Source organism: Schistocerca nitens, chromosome 2 (assembly GCF_023898315.1).
Source record: "Schistocerca nitens isolate TAMUIC-IGC-003100 chromosome 2, iqSchNite1.1, whole genome shotgun sequence".
NCBI lineage: Eukaryota > Metazoa > Arthropoda > Insecta > Orthoptera > Acrididae > Schistocerca > Schistocerca nitens.
This window is the reverse complement of record NC_064615.1, coordinates 36,904,706-36,922,729: the sequence shown is the minus strand read 5'-3', so window position 1 is coordinate 36,922,729 and position 18,024 is coordinate 36,904,706. Positions and strand designations below refer to the sequence as shown.

General features: G+C 38.4%; 2 protein-coding genes across 3 annotated transcripts in view; one reads left to right on the top strand and one right to left on the bottom strand.

The window, feature by feature from the left end:
- The window catches only part of LOC126235707 (casein kinase I-like), a 96,677-nt gene extending 85,516 nt beyond the window's left edge, over positions 1-11,161 (bottom strand). For both annotated transcript variants that reach the window (XM_049944467.1, XM_049944468.1), the window contains exons 1-4: positions 11,004-11,161; positions 10,793-10,870; positions 10,590-10,700; positions 10,153-10,301 (exon numbers count right to left, since the gene is read on the bottom strand). In XM_049944467.1, coding sequence (XP_049800424.1) covers positions 10,153-10,301; positions 10,590-10,700; positions 10,793-10,868 — 336 coding nt within the window. In that variant the 5' untranslated portion in view covers positions 10,869-10,870; positions 11,004-11,161. The remainder of the gene's footprint in view (positions 1-10,152; positions 10,302-10,589; positions 10,701-10,792; positions 10,871-11,003) is intronic.
- A 50-nt stretch (positions 11,162-11,211) lies between these two features.
- Positions 11,212-18,024, top strand: part of LOC126235706 (meiosis 1 arrest protein-like) — a 173,168-nt gene continuing 166,355 nt past the window's right edge. The window contains exons 1-2 of the mRNA XM_049944466.1: positions 11,212-11,450; positions 11,541-11,708. Of these exons, the coding sequence (XP_049800423.1) occupies positions 11,286-11,450; positions 11,541-11,708 (333 nt within the window). The 5' untranslated portion in view covers positions 11,212-11,285. The remainder of the gene's footprint in view (positions 11,451-11,540; positions 11,709-18,024) is intronic.

The window sequence follows — 18,024 nt, the reverse complement described above, 5'->3', positions numbered from 1 at the left end:
GAGTACTGTGATCAATTTTATGTACGAGATCTTCATATTTACACCAATCATGAAGAATAATTAAATATAATTGAGAATAAAGGCATATGTAGGTTAATTAACAAATTTCTGTAAAATAATTATAGTCTTCTTAGTGTAAAGTAGTTAAAACACTGGCCTTTTATATAAGAGTTTTGCAATAAGTGCTTGAAAGTAACGTGCTCGTAAAATACTGAAGAACATTTCTAATTTATTTTATGATCATTACATGCAGTCAACAAAAGAAGGAAGTACATGGCATAACATATGACTAAAGAATCATTCATAAATTATAACGCAGCTAGTATATCTACAGATATGACTTGTTCCTATGACAAAATCATAGGTGTCACTAATGTGGCCAAAGCATAATGCTTCTGTTTTACAAGCCTGAAAAGGGCCTAAGGTCGAAATTGTACAATTGCACATGAAATAAAGAGAATGGCAGCTGACAGCATCACAAAATGATTTAAAAAATTGCATTACATCTAGTTCTCTCATAAAGAGGAACAGCCCTATATATTATCTGCATTTCTTGTAATTTAATTCTGTTTTTGAATTTGCTAACAACTATAATGAACCACAAACCATTTTAGGAAACTAGAAATTTACACCACAGGTTTTTGTGTTGCCTTAATAGAAATCTCATTTTGACTATTTACTTCAATTCTTACAGGGAATTAGCAGCTTTTTAGCTCAAAAAGATTAAGAGATAATCAGCAGAGCTTAATTTAAAGTTATTTGTTCACTGCCCTGTAGTACATCACACCAGCTATAATGCAGCCCCACTGTGAATGCTGTTCTGGAACATGGGACGAGTTGGTTGACATTCGTAAACAGCTGGAAATCGCCCTGAATCCTGTCAAACAATTGGCAGCCGCTGCAAATCTGTGTCTTGTAGGAGCTCCAGAGAGTCATGTACCTGTGATACTGGTACCTGAATTACCTCAAGTATTATCCTCTCCAGTATATCCTGTCTCCTCTGCAGAAAGCACAATATCTGTCTAATGCCAGATCTCAGTGCCCTGTATAGGGTGGACGGGGGCCAAGGAGTTTCAGGTGCTGTCTTCCACTGAACTGAAAATGAGCCAATGGGACTCACTCCACCTGTTTTAGGGGAACCTGTTCTGTCTGGTGTCAATAGAAAGCAAATGCAAAAAAGTAGGGTCTATTACTCGTTAGCAGATCAAACATATGGCTAATGATGGTAGTCCTTCTGGAATGGCAGCAAGGGACTGGAAAGGACACCAGTTGCACTCAGTATGAATGACTGGGAGGGCTCTTTCAGCAAGTTGAAGAGTCTATCCCAGCAGCCACTGATGGAACAGGTGCAATCAACTGCAGACTGTGGTACACGTTGGAACAAATGATGCCTGTCATCTGAGAGCCAAGGTCATACTTGGGTCAGTCTAGTGACTGGCAGAGAATACTGAGAAGACCGCCTTGTGCCTGGAGTTCCAACGAAGCTCACAATTTGCAGCACTGTCCCAGAACTGATCGTGACCATTTGGTTCTGAGTCAAGTGGAAAGACTTAACCAGGGACTGAAGCTTTTGTGACAAGCTAGACTGCAACTTCCTGGACTTGCGCCACAGGGTTGAGAACATTAGGTTCCCCCTAAATGGGTCAGGTGGGCTCAACACATCAGAGGCTGCTACTCAGGTAGCTGACTCTGTGGGAAGCACACGAGGGTGGTGTTTTTTAAAATTAGGTGACTCTCCATCCAATTGAGGTGATAGCTGTAGGAAACCCAGAAGTATCAGTGTAAGACCGAAAGAAATGCCTCCCATAGGTGACAGGATTAAAATCTTTATGGTAAACTGCCGAAACGTTCACAACAAAGGGCCAGCATAATACTGGGTACAGAAAGTTGGTTGAAATCTGAAATTGATAGCAGTGAGATTTTGGGAGGAAATTTGAGTGTATATCGAAAGGATAGGCAAATGGGACATGGAGATGCTGTATTTGTCGCAGTAGACAAGGAACTCAAATCCACCGAAATTAGAGAAAATCTTAGTTCCACTTGTGTGTAAGTTCCACAATCTCATTGTTATCATCGGCAGAGACTTTAATTATTCAACAATTAACTGGGAAAATTACAATTTTGTTATTGGTGTGAATGACAAGACGTCCTGTGAAACATTACTAAATGCCTTCTCTGAAAACTACCTACAACAAATAATTTGGTACCCGACTCAAAATGAAAATATATTGGATCTTGCGGCAAGAAACAGAGCTAACCTCTGAGGATGTCCACACTGAAACTGGTATCAGTGACCATGACAAAATCAGCAGTGTCATACTTCAATGAGGAACATGAAACTTTCAGCACAGGGCCCAAGTATTTAGAGGAACTAGGGTTCAAGTTTAAAAGAATAGTTGACCGTGCACTGGATAGCTATGTACCCAGTAGAACAGTTCATAATGATAGGGACCTTCCATGTGTACAGTCACTATAAAGAAACTTCTAAAGAACATAAATTACTGCATAATAAGTGTAAAACAAAGTGTAGGGCTATAATAGAGAGATGCTGGATACAATGCATTTGGCTGTCAACAGAACAATGCCTCCAGCGACTACTGTAGCAAAATATTGTCCAACAATATTTCACAAAACCCAAATAAATTCTGGGCATGTGTAAAGGCTGTTAGTGGCATCAAAGTTAATGTTCAGTCCCTAACAAATGAGACAGGAACCAGAATTGGAGGTTAGCAAAGCAAAAGCTGGCATTCATCTTCATATTTTCATTTACAAAGGAAACTGCTAAAATTTAGTTCTCATACCACTGAAAAGATGAATCAAATAAATATTAGTGTCAGTGGTGTTAAGAAAAAGTAAAAAATCGTTAAAACTGAACAAAGATCTAGGGCCCAATGGAATCGCTATCAGATTCTGTACTGAATTTGTTGCTTCAGTTAGACCCTCTTCTAACTATAATCTAAAAACATCCCTTGAACAAAAAAAAAATGTGCCAATTTCCTGGAAAAAAGTACTTGTCACACATGTCTACTAAAAGGGTAGCAGAGGTGATCGAGAAAATTACTGTCCAATATCTTTTATATCAATTTGTTGTAGAATTTTAGAACATATTCTCAGCTCAAACACAATGAGGTATCCTGAACAGAATGGCCTCATTTCCAACCAGCATGCGTTCTGAAAACATCAATCATGTGAAACCCAACTCGCACTTTTCTCACATGACATACTGAAAGCTTTGGATCAAGGTAGTTAGGTAGATGCAGTATTTCTTGATTTCCAAAAAGCATTTGACTCAGTACCACACCTACACTTATTGTCAAAAGTACGATCATATGGGGTATCAAGTGAAATTTGTGACTGAAATGAGGACTTTTTGGTTGGGAGAACGCAGGATGGAGGGTCATTGTCACAAGTAGAAGTAACTTCAGGTGAGCCCCAGGTAAGTGTGTTGGGACCCTTGCTGTTCATGTTCTATATTATATTTTAGATAATTTAATAGTAGCCTCAGACTTTTGCAAACAATGCCGCTATCTATGATGAAGTAATGTCTCAAAGAAGCTGCATAAGTATTCAGCCAGATCTTTGTAAGATTTCAAGTTGGTGCAAATGTTGGCAACTTGCTTTAAATGTTCAGAAACTTAAAACTGTGCAGGTCACAAAATGAAAAAAAATAGTATATTATCACTATAATATCACCGAGTCACTGTTGGAATCGGTCAACTCATACAAATTTGCAGTGATATGAAATGGAATGATCAAAAATGTGTGTCTAAATTTCTAAGGGACCAAACTGGTGAGGTCATCGGTCCCTAGCCTTACACACTAGTTAAACTAACTTATGCTATGAACAACACACACATCAATGTGCGAGGGAGGACTCAAAACCTCCAGCGGGAGGGGCCGCGCAGTCTGTGACATGGTGCCTCAAACCACTCAGCCACTCCGCGCAGCATGGAATGGTCACATACACTCAGTTTTGGGTAAAGCAGGCAGTACACTTCAGTTTATTGGTAGAATACTCGATAAATGCAATCAGCCTACAAAGGAGATTGCTTACGAATCACCTGTGGGACAAAATCTAGAATATTGCTCAAGAGTGTGGGACCTGCACCAAATAGAACTAACAGGGGATACTGAAAGTATACAGAGAAGGGCAGCATGAATGGTCACAGGTTTGTTTGATCCATGGGAGAAGGTCACAGTGATACTGAAGGAAATGAAATGGAAGACTCTTGAAGATAGACGGAAACTATCCCGAGAAACTCTGTTGACGAAGTTTCAAGAACTGGATATAAATGATAACTCTAGGAATATACTAATACCCCCTACATATCAATCACATAGGGATCGTGAGGATGAGATAAGGATAATTACTGCACACACAGAGGCCTTCAACCAAACATTCCACCTGTGCTCCATACGTGAACGGAATGGGAAGAAATCCTAATATACAATGCGACGCTCCCTCTGCCATGCACTTTACAGTGGTTTGCAAAGTACAGATCTAGATGTGGGTGTAGATTTCATACCCCTACAAAATGTTACGTCTATGTAATATCTGCTTGTGAGATGTCTGCTTGTGTCTGTATATGTGTGGATGGATATGTGTGTGTGTGCGCGCGCGCGAGTGTATACCCGTCCTTTTTTCCCCCCTAAGGTAAGTCTTTCCACTCCCGGGATTGGAATGACTCCTACCCTCTCCCCTAAAACCCATATCCTTTCGTCTTTCCCTCTCCTTCCCTCTTTCCTGATGAGGCAACAGTTTGTTGCGAAAGCTTGAATTTTGTGTGTGTGTTTGTGTGTCAATCGACCTGCCAGCGCTTTCGTTCGGTAAGTCACATCATCTTTGTTTTTAGATATATGTATATGTATTAGCTGACATATTCCAACTGTGACCCATTAATAATTGTAGTTATAGTGCAATGTGTCTTTTCATTTCATGAGTGCATAATTTTATGTTTCTGAACATCTGAAGCAAGTTGCCAATCTTTGCACTACTTTTAATTCTTATCAAGACCCAAGAGTACACTGATTTGAAGTTCTAGATAGACAAGATGGTTTTCTCACACAGCTACTTAGATCTGAAGATGGTCCAGAGTGATTGAAACATATCACCGAATTAATAATGCACACCAGAGACTGAAAAATAAATGAGAATTATTTTAAATACCTCATTAGAGTTGAGCTCAGAATATGTTGTAACATTCTAAAACAAATGGATGCCAAAGACATTGTATGATTGTTTTATGGGTCACTTCTGTTTAAGTCTGTTCACAAGAAGAAGAGCGAATTCTGAGGGGGGTTGCGGGGAGTGGAGTAAGCAAGCTCCACCCACTGACTCGCAGTACACAGGCTGTTTAGGGGGGAGAGGCAGTGGGGGGAGGGGGGTAAGCCGCAGTAACATCAAGCCGTACCAGCAACACGCTTGGGTTCACATACAAATTGTGCTTCAAGCAGTGCCAACAGTATCAACTATTAACTACCGCCGTAATAGTTGTCAATTGAAACATGTGTGTTTATGAAAGTAAAAACTGAGGCCAGAGTATGTTAAAAGTTTACAGGATCCGTGAAATCAAAATTGATAGTTTCATTTTGAATGATGGTGCCTGCTACTAATACCTCCACCCACTCTCATCGACAATTCGAAATCGAAAAGAACAAGTAGTAAAACTTACATTCTGGCAATAAAAAGGAGAATGAGAAAAGTTTTGAACATTTATTCACATAGGTAAAGCTGAACTGTATGTGCACATAAATCACTCAGAATCAGTCTCATTTGTTCCTCATACGTGCATAATGTATTATTGTTGCTACTGTCCGATTCAGCAGTATTAATGATTTAGTTTACTCCAAGTTCGATGACACAGTCAAATCTCCAGTAATCTTCTCCCAGTTGTGGAAATTTCTTGCAGTACCCTTCCCAGTCATCAGCAGTTACCGAAATGAGGGATACACTTGCAATCTTAAACAGATTGTCTTTGGCTGTGTCCCTCAGATTGTCCCCTTAATTGCTGCGCTCCCTAAACAAAAATTTTACTTTTGCCCATGCATGTTCAGCTGCACTGTTTCCAAATTTTTATGTGAAAATGCTTAAGTTTTTTAAATAAAACAAATGTTAACATTCAACATCTAAATTTTTTTATGTCTACATATTTATTTCTCAATATAGTCAACCTGGTGACAAACATTTCCCCCACAGGAGACCAATTTGTTGATATCGTCACTACGGAATGTTTGACTGTCAATGTATCTACAACCTCACCTCCACTTGCAGTGCTTCATCAATACCAAAGTGGAGTAACTGAAGGTGTCCTTTAAGTTTTGGAAACAGAAAAAAATCAAATGGAGCCAAGGTGTGAAACTGTATGGAGGATGATCTGCAGATGTCACAGTGCTCACGTGTGTCGGGCAACGTCGCTGAAAGAGAGGATACTCCGGTGTGAGTAAATTCATCAAATTCCAAACTTTTTTACACCACACTGCTTCTCATGCACTGACACAGTTACAGTACATGCCGCCAAGTTACATGTTATAATACGGAGCCCTCTGGTGGCTTAGAGCTGCAAGTAAGTAGACTCGAAAAATAGGGGCAGAATGTTAATAACATTTGCTTCATTTAAAAAGCTCTCATATAAAATATTCACAGACATTACTTTTCAGCACTTCGTATATCACTAATCTCTACAGCACGGTGAGATGCAACTCTTGGGGAGACAAAAATCAGGAAGTCGACATATTTTCATTCCATAATATGTAATGATGTTCTGGGATAACTCATATTTAAGAGAGAAAGTCTTCATTGCTCACAAACTTGCTTTAAGAGTAATATGTGGTGCTCATCCAAAATCAACTTTTAGACATTTGTTTAAGGAGTTATGCACTGTGACTACTGGTTCACAGTATATTTATTCCCTCATGAATTTTGTAGTAAATAACCTACTACAGTCCAAAAGGAGCAATTGTTTGCACAATTACAATACCAGAAAGAAAAATACAGTCATTACTCCACATTAATGTTGTCTTTAGCATAAAAGTGGGTATACAATGTGACCAACAATTTTTTTTCATTTACATAACAATATAAAATGACCGACAGGCAGCAAAGTAAAACTTGAAAACAAACAGAAAAAGATCTCAACTTCTATCCTGTAGAAGCAATTACATTTTTGTTACATGGACACAAAACTAACCATCATCCTAAACAATCAACTCTAATATCTAATATCTATCATAGTAGTATATGTGCTGCAAAAAGCCAGGAATTTAAGGAGATGGGACCTGGATAAACTGATAGAACCAGAGGCTGTAGACAGTTTCAGAGAGAGCATTAGGGAACAAATGACAAGAACACGGGAAATGAATATAGCAGAAGAAGAGTGGGTAGCTGTGAGATGAAACAATGAAGGCAGCAGAGGATCCAAGACGTAAAAGGGCGAGACTAGCAGAAATCTTTGGGGAACACAAGAGATACCGAATTTAATCGATGAAAGGAGAATATGTGAAAATGCAATAAATGAAGCAGGAGAAAGAGAAAACGAATCTCTAAAAAATGAGATCAACGGGAAGTGCAAAATGGCTGAGCAAGAATGGCCAGTGAACAAATGTAAGGATGTTGAAGTATATATCACTAGGGGTAGGATAGATACTGCCTACAGGTAAATTAAAGAGACCTTTGGAGAAAAGAGAACCACCTGTATGAATATCAAGACCTCAGATGGAAAACCAGTCCTAAGCAAAGAAGGGAAAGCAGGAGAGTGGAAGGACTATATACAGGGTATATACAAGGGAAAGGTACTAGAGGGCAATAATATTATGGAAATGGAAGTAGAGAAGGGATATTTGATACTATGTGAAGAATCTGACAAAGCACTGAAAGACCTGAGTCGAAATAAGGCCCCGGGTGTAGCCAACATTCCATTAGAGCTACTGATAGCCCTGGGAGACATGACAAAACTCTACCACCTGGTGAGCAAGATGTAAGAGACAGGCGAAATATCCTCAGACTTCAAGAAGAATACAACAACCCCAATTATCAAAGAAATCAGGTGCTGACATGTGAAAATTACCGAACTATCAGCTTAACAAGTCATGGCCGGAAAATGCTAACACAAATCCTTTACAGAAGAATGGAGAAACTGGTAGAAGCCAACCTCAGGGAAGATCAGATTGGATTCAGGAGAAGTGTAGGAACATGCGAAGCGATGCTGACCCTACGACTGCTCACAGATGATAGATTAAGGAAAGGCAAACCTACATTTACAGCATTTGTAGGCTTAGAGAAAGCTTTTGAAAATGTGGACTGGAATACTCTCTTTCAAATTCTAAAGATGGCAGGGGTAAAATACAAGAAGACAAAGGGTATTTACAATTTGTACAGAAACCAGGTGGCAGTTATAAGAGTCAAAGGGCATCAAAGGGAAGCAGTGGTTGAGTAGGGAGTGAGACAGGGTTGTAGCCCATACCCGATGTTATTTAATCTGTATAGTGAGCGAGGAGTAACGGAAACAAAAGAAAAATTTGGAGTAGGAATTAAAGTTCCGAAAACTTTGAGGTTTGCCGAAGACAGCAAAGGACTTGGAAGAACAGCTGAATGGAATGGACAGTCTTGAAAGGAGGATATAAGATGCACATGAACAAAAGCAAAAAGTAGGATGATGGAATGTAGTCAAACTAAATTATGTGATGGGGAGGGAATTACGTTAGGAAACAAGACACTTCTTTCCTATTTGGGAAGCAAAATAACTGAGGATTGTCGAAGCACGGAGGATACAAAATGTGGATTGGCAATGGCAAGGAAAGCACTTCCGAAGAAGAGAAATTTCTTATCAAGTATAGATTTAAGTGTAAGGAAGTCGTTTCTGAAAGTATTTGTATGGAGTGTAGCCATGTATGGAAGTGATACGTGGACGATAAATAGTTTGGACAAGAAGAGAATAGAAGCTTTTGAAATGTGATGCTACAGAATAATGCTGAAGATTAGAAGTGTAGATCATGTTATTAATAAGGAGGTACTGAATAAAATTTGGGGAGGAGAGAAATTTACGCCACAACCTGACTAAAAGAAGCAATCGGTTAGTAAGACACATTCTGAGGCATCAAAGGATCACCAATTTGCTACTGGATGGAAGTGTGGAGCGGTGTAAAAATTGTTGAGGGAGACCTAGGGAGGAATACAGTAAGGAGATTCACAAGGATGTAGGTTGCAGCAGTTACTCTGAGATGAACAGACTTGCACAGGATAGAGTAGTGGGACAGCGGCATCAAACCAGTCTTTGGACTGTGGACCACAACAACCATATATGTACTGTTCAGAAGAGAACACTACTGCTGAATGTTGATGCAAGTGGCAAAAATTGTCAATATTGCAACTGCTTTAATTTGATATTTTTTAAATATTAGTGACTCAGTTTGTTTAAAATTAAAGTTCTATAGAAAGCACATGGTTCCCAGCCTCTGAAATTTCAATAGTTTGCTTACAGTGATACAGATGCTTCTTTAAATTGTTTTTATTAATTAAATGTTATGCTTTGTGGATTATTCTTTCCCTTTATGCGCTACTAAATGCAAAGCTGAGCCATGTTTCCAAAATAAAATACGGTCCTGTAACAACACATTTCCTTTCCTGTAACAACACATTTCCTTTATTGCTACAGTTGTTTTACTTAAAGGTCAGTTGTTTATTTTACTCTCAAAATACTGATTCCTAATCATACATAACTATCAAACTACAAAGAGATTAGATGATAAAATAATTTATTTCAAAATCATACAAGTAATTATTAATCATCACAATTTTAAAAATTATGAAGGGGGGGAGTGGTGAAGAGAGGGGGGGGGAGGGGGAGGGAAAGAGCTAAAATTTCATATGAGAGCAAACTTGGCTAGATGCCATAGGGAATTCAACTCAAACATTACATTCAAGCAGCACACTAATTAAACTTGATAACTTTTCCGAACACAAAATTAACCAAATCTGACATTAATCCTAGTTCTGCATGCAGTGTTTTCCCCTTTAGTAAGAAAACTGTTATATGAGTATGTTGCCATTTGACAGGAGCAAAGTGAAAAAATATTGTCAACAGCCGTTTGGATGTAAATCATAAGAAAACACAGACTGAAAGAACACAGGAGAAATTTTTATAAAGAGTGACTTACCAGTTGATCAGCCAGTAAGAGAACAGTCTTCAGCGAAAACCGACGTGAACAAAAATTAAAGAGATCTTCTAAAGATGGACCCAAGAGCTCCATCACCATAACATTATAATCTCCTTCTGAACCGCACCATTTGATGGATGGTATGCCAACTGAAATATTGTATAGGAAAGTAAGAATCAAACAAAACGGTCTAAGCACAAGCATCAGATTTTTTACCCGCACTGGATGCGGTTTCAAGACGATTATAAAATATACTGCCATTACATCAGGAACCACCGACACTAAGTCTGGTATTTTAACGAAGGTTCATTACTCATACGGTTCGAAACAAAATTTTATATGGGGATGCACTGGGGACACAATGTTACGAAATAAACGTACCTTGACGATTCCTTTAATGTTTAATGCCTGCATTTAATGATACTCCGGCTACTTACCTCCACCTTGCATCAACTTGTAGAACTTCGACTCAATATGTAACTGCGGATGTCTAGTCCTAATACTTTCTAATTTAATTGCAACTTCCTCACCAGTTGATATATTCGTCCCTGTAATAGCCAACAGAATTAATTAATTTTATCTGGGAGATTAAGTTGTAAAAGTGAAGTCGTAATACTAGGAACTTGAACGAATCGAGTACCTAAATATATATCTCCAAACGATCCGCTGCCTATTTTACGGCCTAGTCTGTATTTGTTCCCCACACGGAGCTCCATTTCTGAAATCGTAAACCGACATTACAAGACAATGGAAACATAAACAGCTTCCACAGAGGCAGCCATCTTTTTACGCTTTCACCCAACATAGTATTCACGCTATTACCGTGACGGAACTTCACTGTGCATACCTACCCGAATTTGTGGGGCGCAATGCCTAATACAGACAGTGAGGCCGTTTATTTTGTATTACATGGGTCCATCAAGAGACTGATGTACGACACCAAAACCGAGATTTATTTGGGTTTCTCATATTTCAGAATATATCCACTAACATATGACCAACCCCTGTCAGTACTTCATTTTACTGCCGCACGAAGCAACAGCAGCAGCACTAGTTCAGAGTGACCATATGACAAGTGAGATTCTAGTGGGAGATTCGAATTATTGCGGCGCCAAACATTGGATTCATCGTCAATGTTGGATAGAGTTGTTTGCAGTTTCATAAAACGAAACAAAGTTGAGATAATGAGCCGATTTTCTCAGAATACGCGCACAGCATATTGTCGTCAGCCAGTGCAACATGTGCTGCTTGATATTGGCTATCCCATGACTCCTTTACATATAAAAACTATAATAACCGTATGTCTACGCATATGTTCAGCCAGAATATAATAATTGTATTCTACAAGATGTATATTCTTCAAAAACGTATGTTTTCTTTTATTTAAGGCTCTACAGAATGTATTAACGTTGGCATGCTCGCTGAGAGGAGGAATTCGAATTCCAGGTTTCGGCGTTTCTGTTATAAATAAAACATTCGAACTTATTTACTGGACAGATGTATTGAGAGGAAATTTTTCCAAGGTATTACCTGCCCTAAATTCAGTAGAAAGCTATGTAAGTACATTATATGAATCTAATAACATATTCCTTCAAGAATGTAAGACGATTATACGTAGAGATGAAAAATGTTTGTGCGTACTACACGTTTATGCTTTAGACTCTAATAATTACACGAAAGAAACCCCTGAGACACTTAGGCTCTGTTGCTGTATACTTTATTGTGTTGACATATATTAAAGAAATTATTATTTCGTATTGGCCAATTGACCAGTCGTATTGCAGATTATAATCAGCCACGCAGTTATGTAAATAATGATAGATCACCGAACTTTTGCTCATGAACATGTTGTTACATTATCGCTTGAACTGGTTAGAAGAGTCAGTCAACCCACAGTTATCATGTATTCGAACCGATGGCTACACTACATTATTTTGGGTCAAGACTCGTTGACTGATATAGAAGTAACTTCAAGGGTGTCTTTGTGAATTCTTGCTGTTGAAATCTGAAGGTAGAAATTAAAGCTGCATGTGAGATTGTTTGGGCGAGACTCAATATCAGAGGTCGGCGTAAAGTTGTAATTGTATCCTTCTGGCGATCGCCAGACTCCCCTGCTGATGTTACTGAAATCTTCAGTGGAAACCTCTGTTTGCTTGTGTGTAAGTTTCCCAGTCATACTGTAGTTATTGGTGGAGACTGTAATTGTCCAACAATCAATTGGGAAAATAACAGTTTTGTTACTGGTGGGCATCACAAAACATCCTGTGAAATGTTACTAAATGCTGCCTCTTAAAACTACCTAGAACAGGTGGTTCAGAAGCCCACTCACAATGGAAATATATTACATTTAGTGGCAACAAATGGATCTGACCTCTTTGAGGATGTTCACAATGAAACTGATATCAGTGATCATGACGTGTTTACAGCAAGAGTGATTACCAATATACAAAGGGCAACTAAAACAAGTAGAAAGAGTTAAATGTTCAGTAAATTAGAAGAAAAAGCAGTGGTGTCATAACTGAATGAGAAACTTGGAACTTTTAGCACAGGACAATATCATGTAGAGGAGCCAAGGCTCAAGCTGAAATGGGTAGTTGACCATACAGTGTATAGGTGTGTACTCAATAGAACAGTTTTTAGTGGTTGAGAACCTCCACAGGATATGTTCACAGGAAAGAAACTTATAAAGAAATGGAGACAACTGCATAATAGGTGCAAAACAAAGTGTAGTACTATGGGCAGAGGCATTCTGAATGAAACACATTTGGCTGTCAAGAGAGGAATGTGTGAAACCTTCATTTACTACTGTACTAGAATTTTGTCTAATGACCTTATCACAAAACCCAAAGAAATTCTGAGTGTGTGTAAAGGTTGTTTGTGGCACCCTAGTTAGTGTCCGCCACTCATGGATGAGACAAGAACCAAAATTGAGGGTAGCAAATCAAAAGCAAAAATGCTTAACTGTTTTCAAATGCTTCTTTATGAAGGAAAACTCGGGAGAACTACCACAATTTAATCCTCGCACCACTGTAAAGTTGAATAAAATAGATGTTAGTGTCAGTGGCATTGAGAAGCACCTAAAACAGTTAAAACTGAACGAAGCTGCAGGTCCCTATGGAATCAGATTCATTCAGACTCTATACAGAATTTGCAGCTGACTTAGTCCCTCTTTTAATTATTGTCTGTCATTGATTGCTCCAATGAAAAAACTGTACCCAATAATTGGTAGAAAGTATGGGTCATACATGTTTGCAAGAAGGGTGGTAGAAGTGAACCACAAAACTACCGTCCAATATCCTTGACATTGCTTTGTTATCCTTGGCATTGATTTGTTAGAACTGTAGAACATATTCCGAGGTCAGACATAATGAAATATCTCAGAGAAAATAACCTCCATGCCACCCAGCGTGGATTCCAAACACATTGGTCATGTGAAACCCAACCAATTGCTTTCTGAAACCTTTGAATGATGGCGGATGCAGTATTTCTAGATTTTTGAAAAGAATTTGATTCAGTACCATCTGTACACTTATTACCAAAAGTAAAATTTGTGGCTGGATTGAGGATTTTTTAGTAGGGTGGATCCAGCAAGTTGCCTTGGATGGAGCTCTCCATGGATAGGGCACAGTGGAAGTTATTTAGTCATGTGACGATCTGACTCTAATCAGATCGTCACATGACGAAATAACTTCCACTTTGCCCCAGGGAAGTGTGCTGGGACACTTACTGTTCATGTTCTGTATTAATGACCTTGCAGACTATTTGCAATATGATGCATTTATCTGTAATGATGTACTATCTGAAGGAAGCTGCATAAATAAGCCTTCAGTACAGATTGTGTGGGATTTCAAAGTGGTACAGAGAGTAGCAACTTCCTTTAATTGTTCAGAAGTGTAAAATTGTGCACTGCACAAGACCAGCAAACATAGCATCCTATGACTATAGTAAAAGTGAGTCACGGTTGATATCTGTCAACTCTTACAAATACCTGGGTGTAACACTTTGTAAGATATGAAATGGAACGATCACATAGGCTCAGTTGTGGGTGAAGCAGGTGGTACACTTCCGATTACTGGTAGAATACTGGGGAAATGCAGGCAGTCTATGAAAGAGGTTGCTTTTGAATCGATCATGTTACGCACCCTAGAATATTGCTCAGGTGTGTGGAACCCATACCAAGTAGGACTAACCGGAGGTACTGAACATGTATGAAGAAGGGTAGCACAGATGGTCACAGGTTTGTTTTTTATCCGTGGGAGAGTGTCACAGAGATCCCAAAGAAACTCTCATCTTGAAGATGGACATAAACTATCCCAAGAAAGCTTACTTATAAAATTTCAAGAACCAGCTTTAAATGATGACATTAGGAATACTCTACAACCCCCTATGTACTGCTCCCATAGCGATCATGAGGACAACGTTAGATTAACTGCACACCTACAGAGACATTTAAACAGTCATTCTTCCTGTAGTCCATATGTGAATATAATGGGGGGGGGGGGGAAAACTCTGGTAAGTGGTACAGTGGTATGTACCCTCTGCCATGCATTTCAAAGTAGTTTGCAGAGTATAGATATAGATGTAGATGCTGATGCTGATGCTGTTTATTCGTGACTTGGCAGACAATATTAACCCTCTGCTTGCCAGAAAATCTGTAGAATGTTACCTACCAGTCAGGCCCTTCAGACCTGTATTGTTTAAATTGACACTATTTTGACTACTTTATGATGTGAACTGCCTTTAAGGCATGAATACTTTTAAAATTATTTATTATGTAAAGTTTAGGCCCTACATTTAAACAACACAGTTTTTATACTTTTATTAGTGGCTTTTTAAGCATATCCAGTTTATTCTCATTCTGCACAAAGTGTTTTTATAATGTAATTCTTATTGCAGATGTGTGCAGTTTACATAGTCAGTAGCAGAATGTTCTGAGCATACAGTTCGGTGCACTTATAACAAGTAATTCGACTTTTTCTATCTTTCTTCTCTACACAATATGCATATCTTCTCCCTTTCTTCACAGGAGGTTTCAGTGCAGGTTCTTGGATCCAAGACTGCTAATGAATTCATTGACTTATTTACGCCTGCTAGATGCTTTCCCAGATTGATGATGAAAGTCGGATGACTCGTCTGTTTATTGGTAGCTTGCATCATCCAAATTATGTGTGCGTTTGTTACATTTACATCGATCGTATTGAAGAAAATTACCAGTGGCCAGCACCATGTTTTCCTGTTCAGACTATAACAAACACTTCTTTTGATACAAGGTGCCAGTGGTGTCAGTGCCGCCTTTTGTGGCACTGTTCGTCATTATAACTTCAGTCTTTTTTTGCTTGTGATGGTGATACTGTTGGTTGGTCATGAAAAGGGCTAAGGATTGTAGCAACTTGGTTGTTTTCAGGAACATTTGAGGCTATCATCACATCTGCTCGAAAACCAAATATTGTAGAGTGTACTTCACTTCCCACTTTCTTTAGGTGTAATGAAATCAATGGGCATTTTACCTTCATGTTTTTTTTCCTCCCCCCCCACCCCCCCACCCCCCCTCAAGAGATGTAAAAAAATTATCACAGGTGCTATTAGGCTATGTCCAGACTTTTCAAGTTGAATCACCAGGGTTTTTGTGACATCTATATAAATTGTATGCCTCCGATTTCTTCCTCCTTACCCAAATATACTCTCATCTTCTACCAGTAGCTTGTTGTGCTGTCTCAAATTGCCCAGAACTTGTGAAGAAGCAAGCTGGGATATTTTTATACTTCCCCTCTTGTTTTGCCATCTGCCTCCTTAAATTTGTTTTTTCGCTTTTAAAAAGTTACCATTAACATACGTGAGTGTAATCTGCATTTTCATGAAAGAGAGAGGTTGGCTCTCAGTTTTAAAGAATGTAACACCAGATCTAATTTTGTGCTTAGTTTTATGTACTTAATTAATTTTCTAATTATTTTGACTGTTCCTAGTTAGTATCTTTTGTTATAGGGTGAAATAAATAATTGTTTCATAACTTAAATTATGTTGTTGAATTATAAACAACTGTAAATTCTATACTAATTATAAACATTTGGAAGACGAAATACTAATAATGTTAAAGTATCTATTAGTCTCTCTTTGAAAACATATTAGCAAAACCAGCCCTTCATTAATTCCAAAGTAATTTTCACTTTTTTCAAAGTATTGTTTGCATACTTATATTTGTTAATTTGGTGGTTTAAACAAATAATTTGGTCTAACTCTTGTAGTAGAAGAAACTGTTAAAAAGACAGAATATTTCAATGTATTCACTTAATCGAATAAGTTAAGTTTTAATTATAATTTCTGTAAATTAACCTATTATTGTGAGGATATATAAGGGCCCGATTTTTGGTTCCGAGGCAGTCAGTCCACGGCCGAGTTTCAGACGAGAAACTTGTGTTGGTTATAACAACAGTGCATCAACGTAACTGTGAAATAAGTGTAACACAGTTAGGCCTTGTGTTAAAACAATGACATATTTAGGCCAAGTGTTAAAACAATGACATTACAATTAGGCCATGTGTTAAAAAAATGACAGTGTGTGTTCCATATGTACCTGATTATTCTGAAAGAACTGTGAATTATGTGGTTATGTTTTTACTGCTCATAGATATTCAACAGTAAACTATTGTGGCAGTATGTGGATGTTCACCTGAAAACTATTAATGAGGCTTATGGAAAATTAAAACAATAGTGCACTGGCCATATAACTGTGTGTTATTGTGGGATGGGGGAGGGGGGGGGGGGTGAACCGTGAAAGTAAACTATTGTGTAACGCAACTGGGAATCTGTTGGCTACATTATTTACAGTAGTCAGTGTCCAAATTACAAACCCCATTTTTCAGCCAGTGTAGCAATGCAGTACCTTGACACTGACGACAATCAACGAAGAAATAAAGAAGGCAAACCGTTACAAACTTTATTCTTCATCTACCAGGTTTTGTGATATGAATTGTCAAAACAGACGGCAATCTCAAAATGTGACCAGCTGGTTATTCAGATGATGCACCATCCTGGAATGTAGGTGTCCATCAGGATGGTTTCATATATCTCAAAAACTTCTTTGATTGGTCCCAGTTTGTCAATTGAGCTATGTTCACATCTGGCTGCTTCGTTGTCGAAGTGCAACATCCTCAGAATAGCATGCATACAGTTTTGAGACAGTTTCATTGAACAGTGGTTGGCCATCCTCGAAATGGCAAAGCTGACTGATATTTTTATTTCTTGAGTTGTAAACATCGGTCAGGATGCAAACACAAAGAAACTTTTTCATTTCTTGCAAATCTGTATCCACTCAATCCTTGCAAATGATTCCACCTTCCTTGTTGGTCCGTATATATACTTTCTTAACGAAGGGTGCACGAAAGAACAACATAAACCAAGACTCTTCATTTTCACAATTCCTAATCAAATACCTTACTGGTCCGTGGTCTTTCAGTACATTCCGTTTTGCTCTGCCTACCAGAAATGCCAACCTGAGTGGCAGCATCCCACATTTCATTCCCATTACAAGAAAACAATATGTCACACTCAACAGAATTTGCACTAAATTGTTCTTCTGCTCCTTCACAAAGAGATTCTTCATTATCATCATCATTGTGTTGTTCTGAGTTTTCAGCAATATCTACCCCATTATCATCGTCGGTAGAAAATGAAGACTATTCCAACAATTCCCTTGTCTCATCATTTGACATTCCTCGTCTCTGGAAAAAATAACATCGAGAGTAAACAATAGCAAATGATGTAACAGGTGCTGCCCAGATATGCATCTAGTTGTTAAAAATTGCTTCTAACTGCATGAACTTGCGAGGCCCATACAGGGGAGACATGAACCAACACTTTAACACAATTCCATAG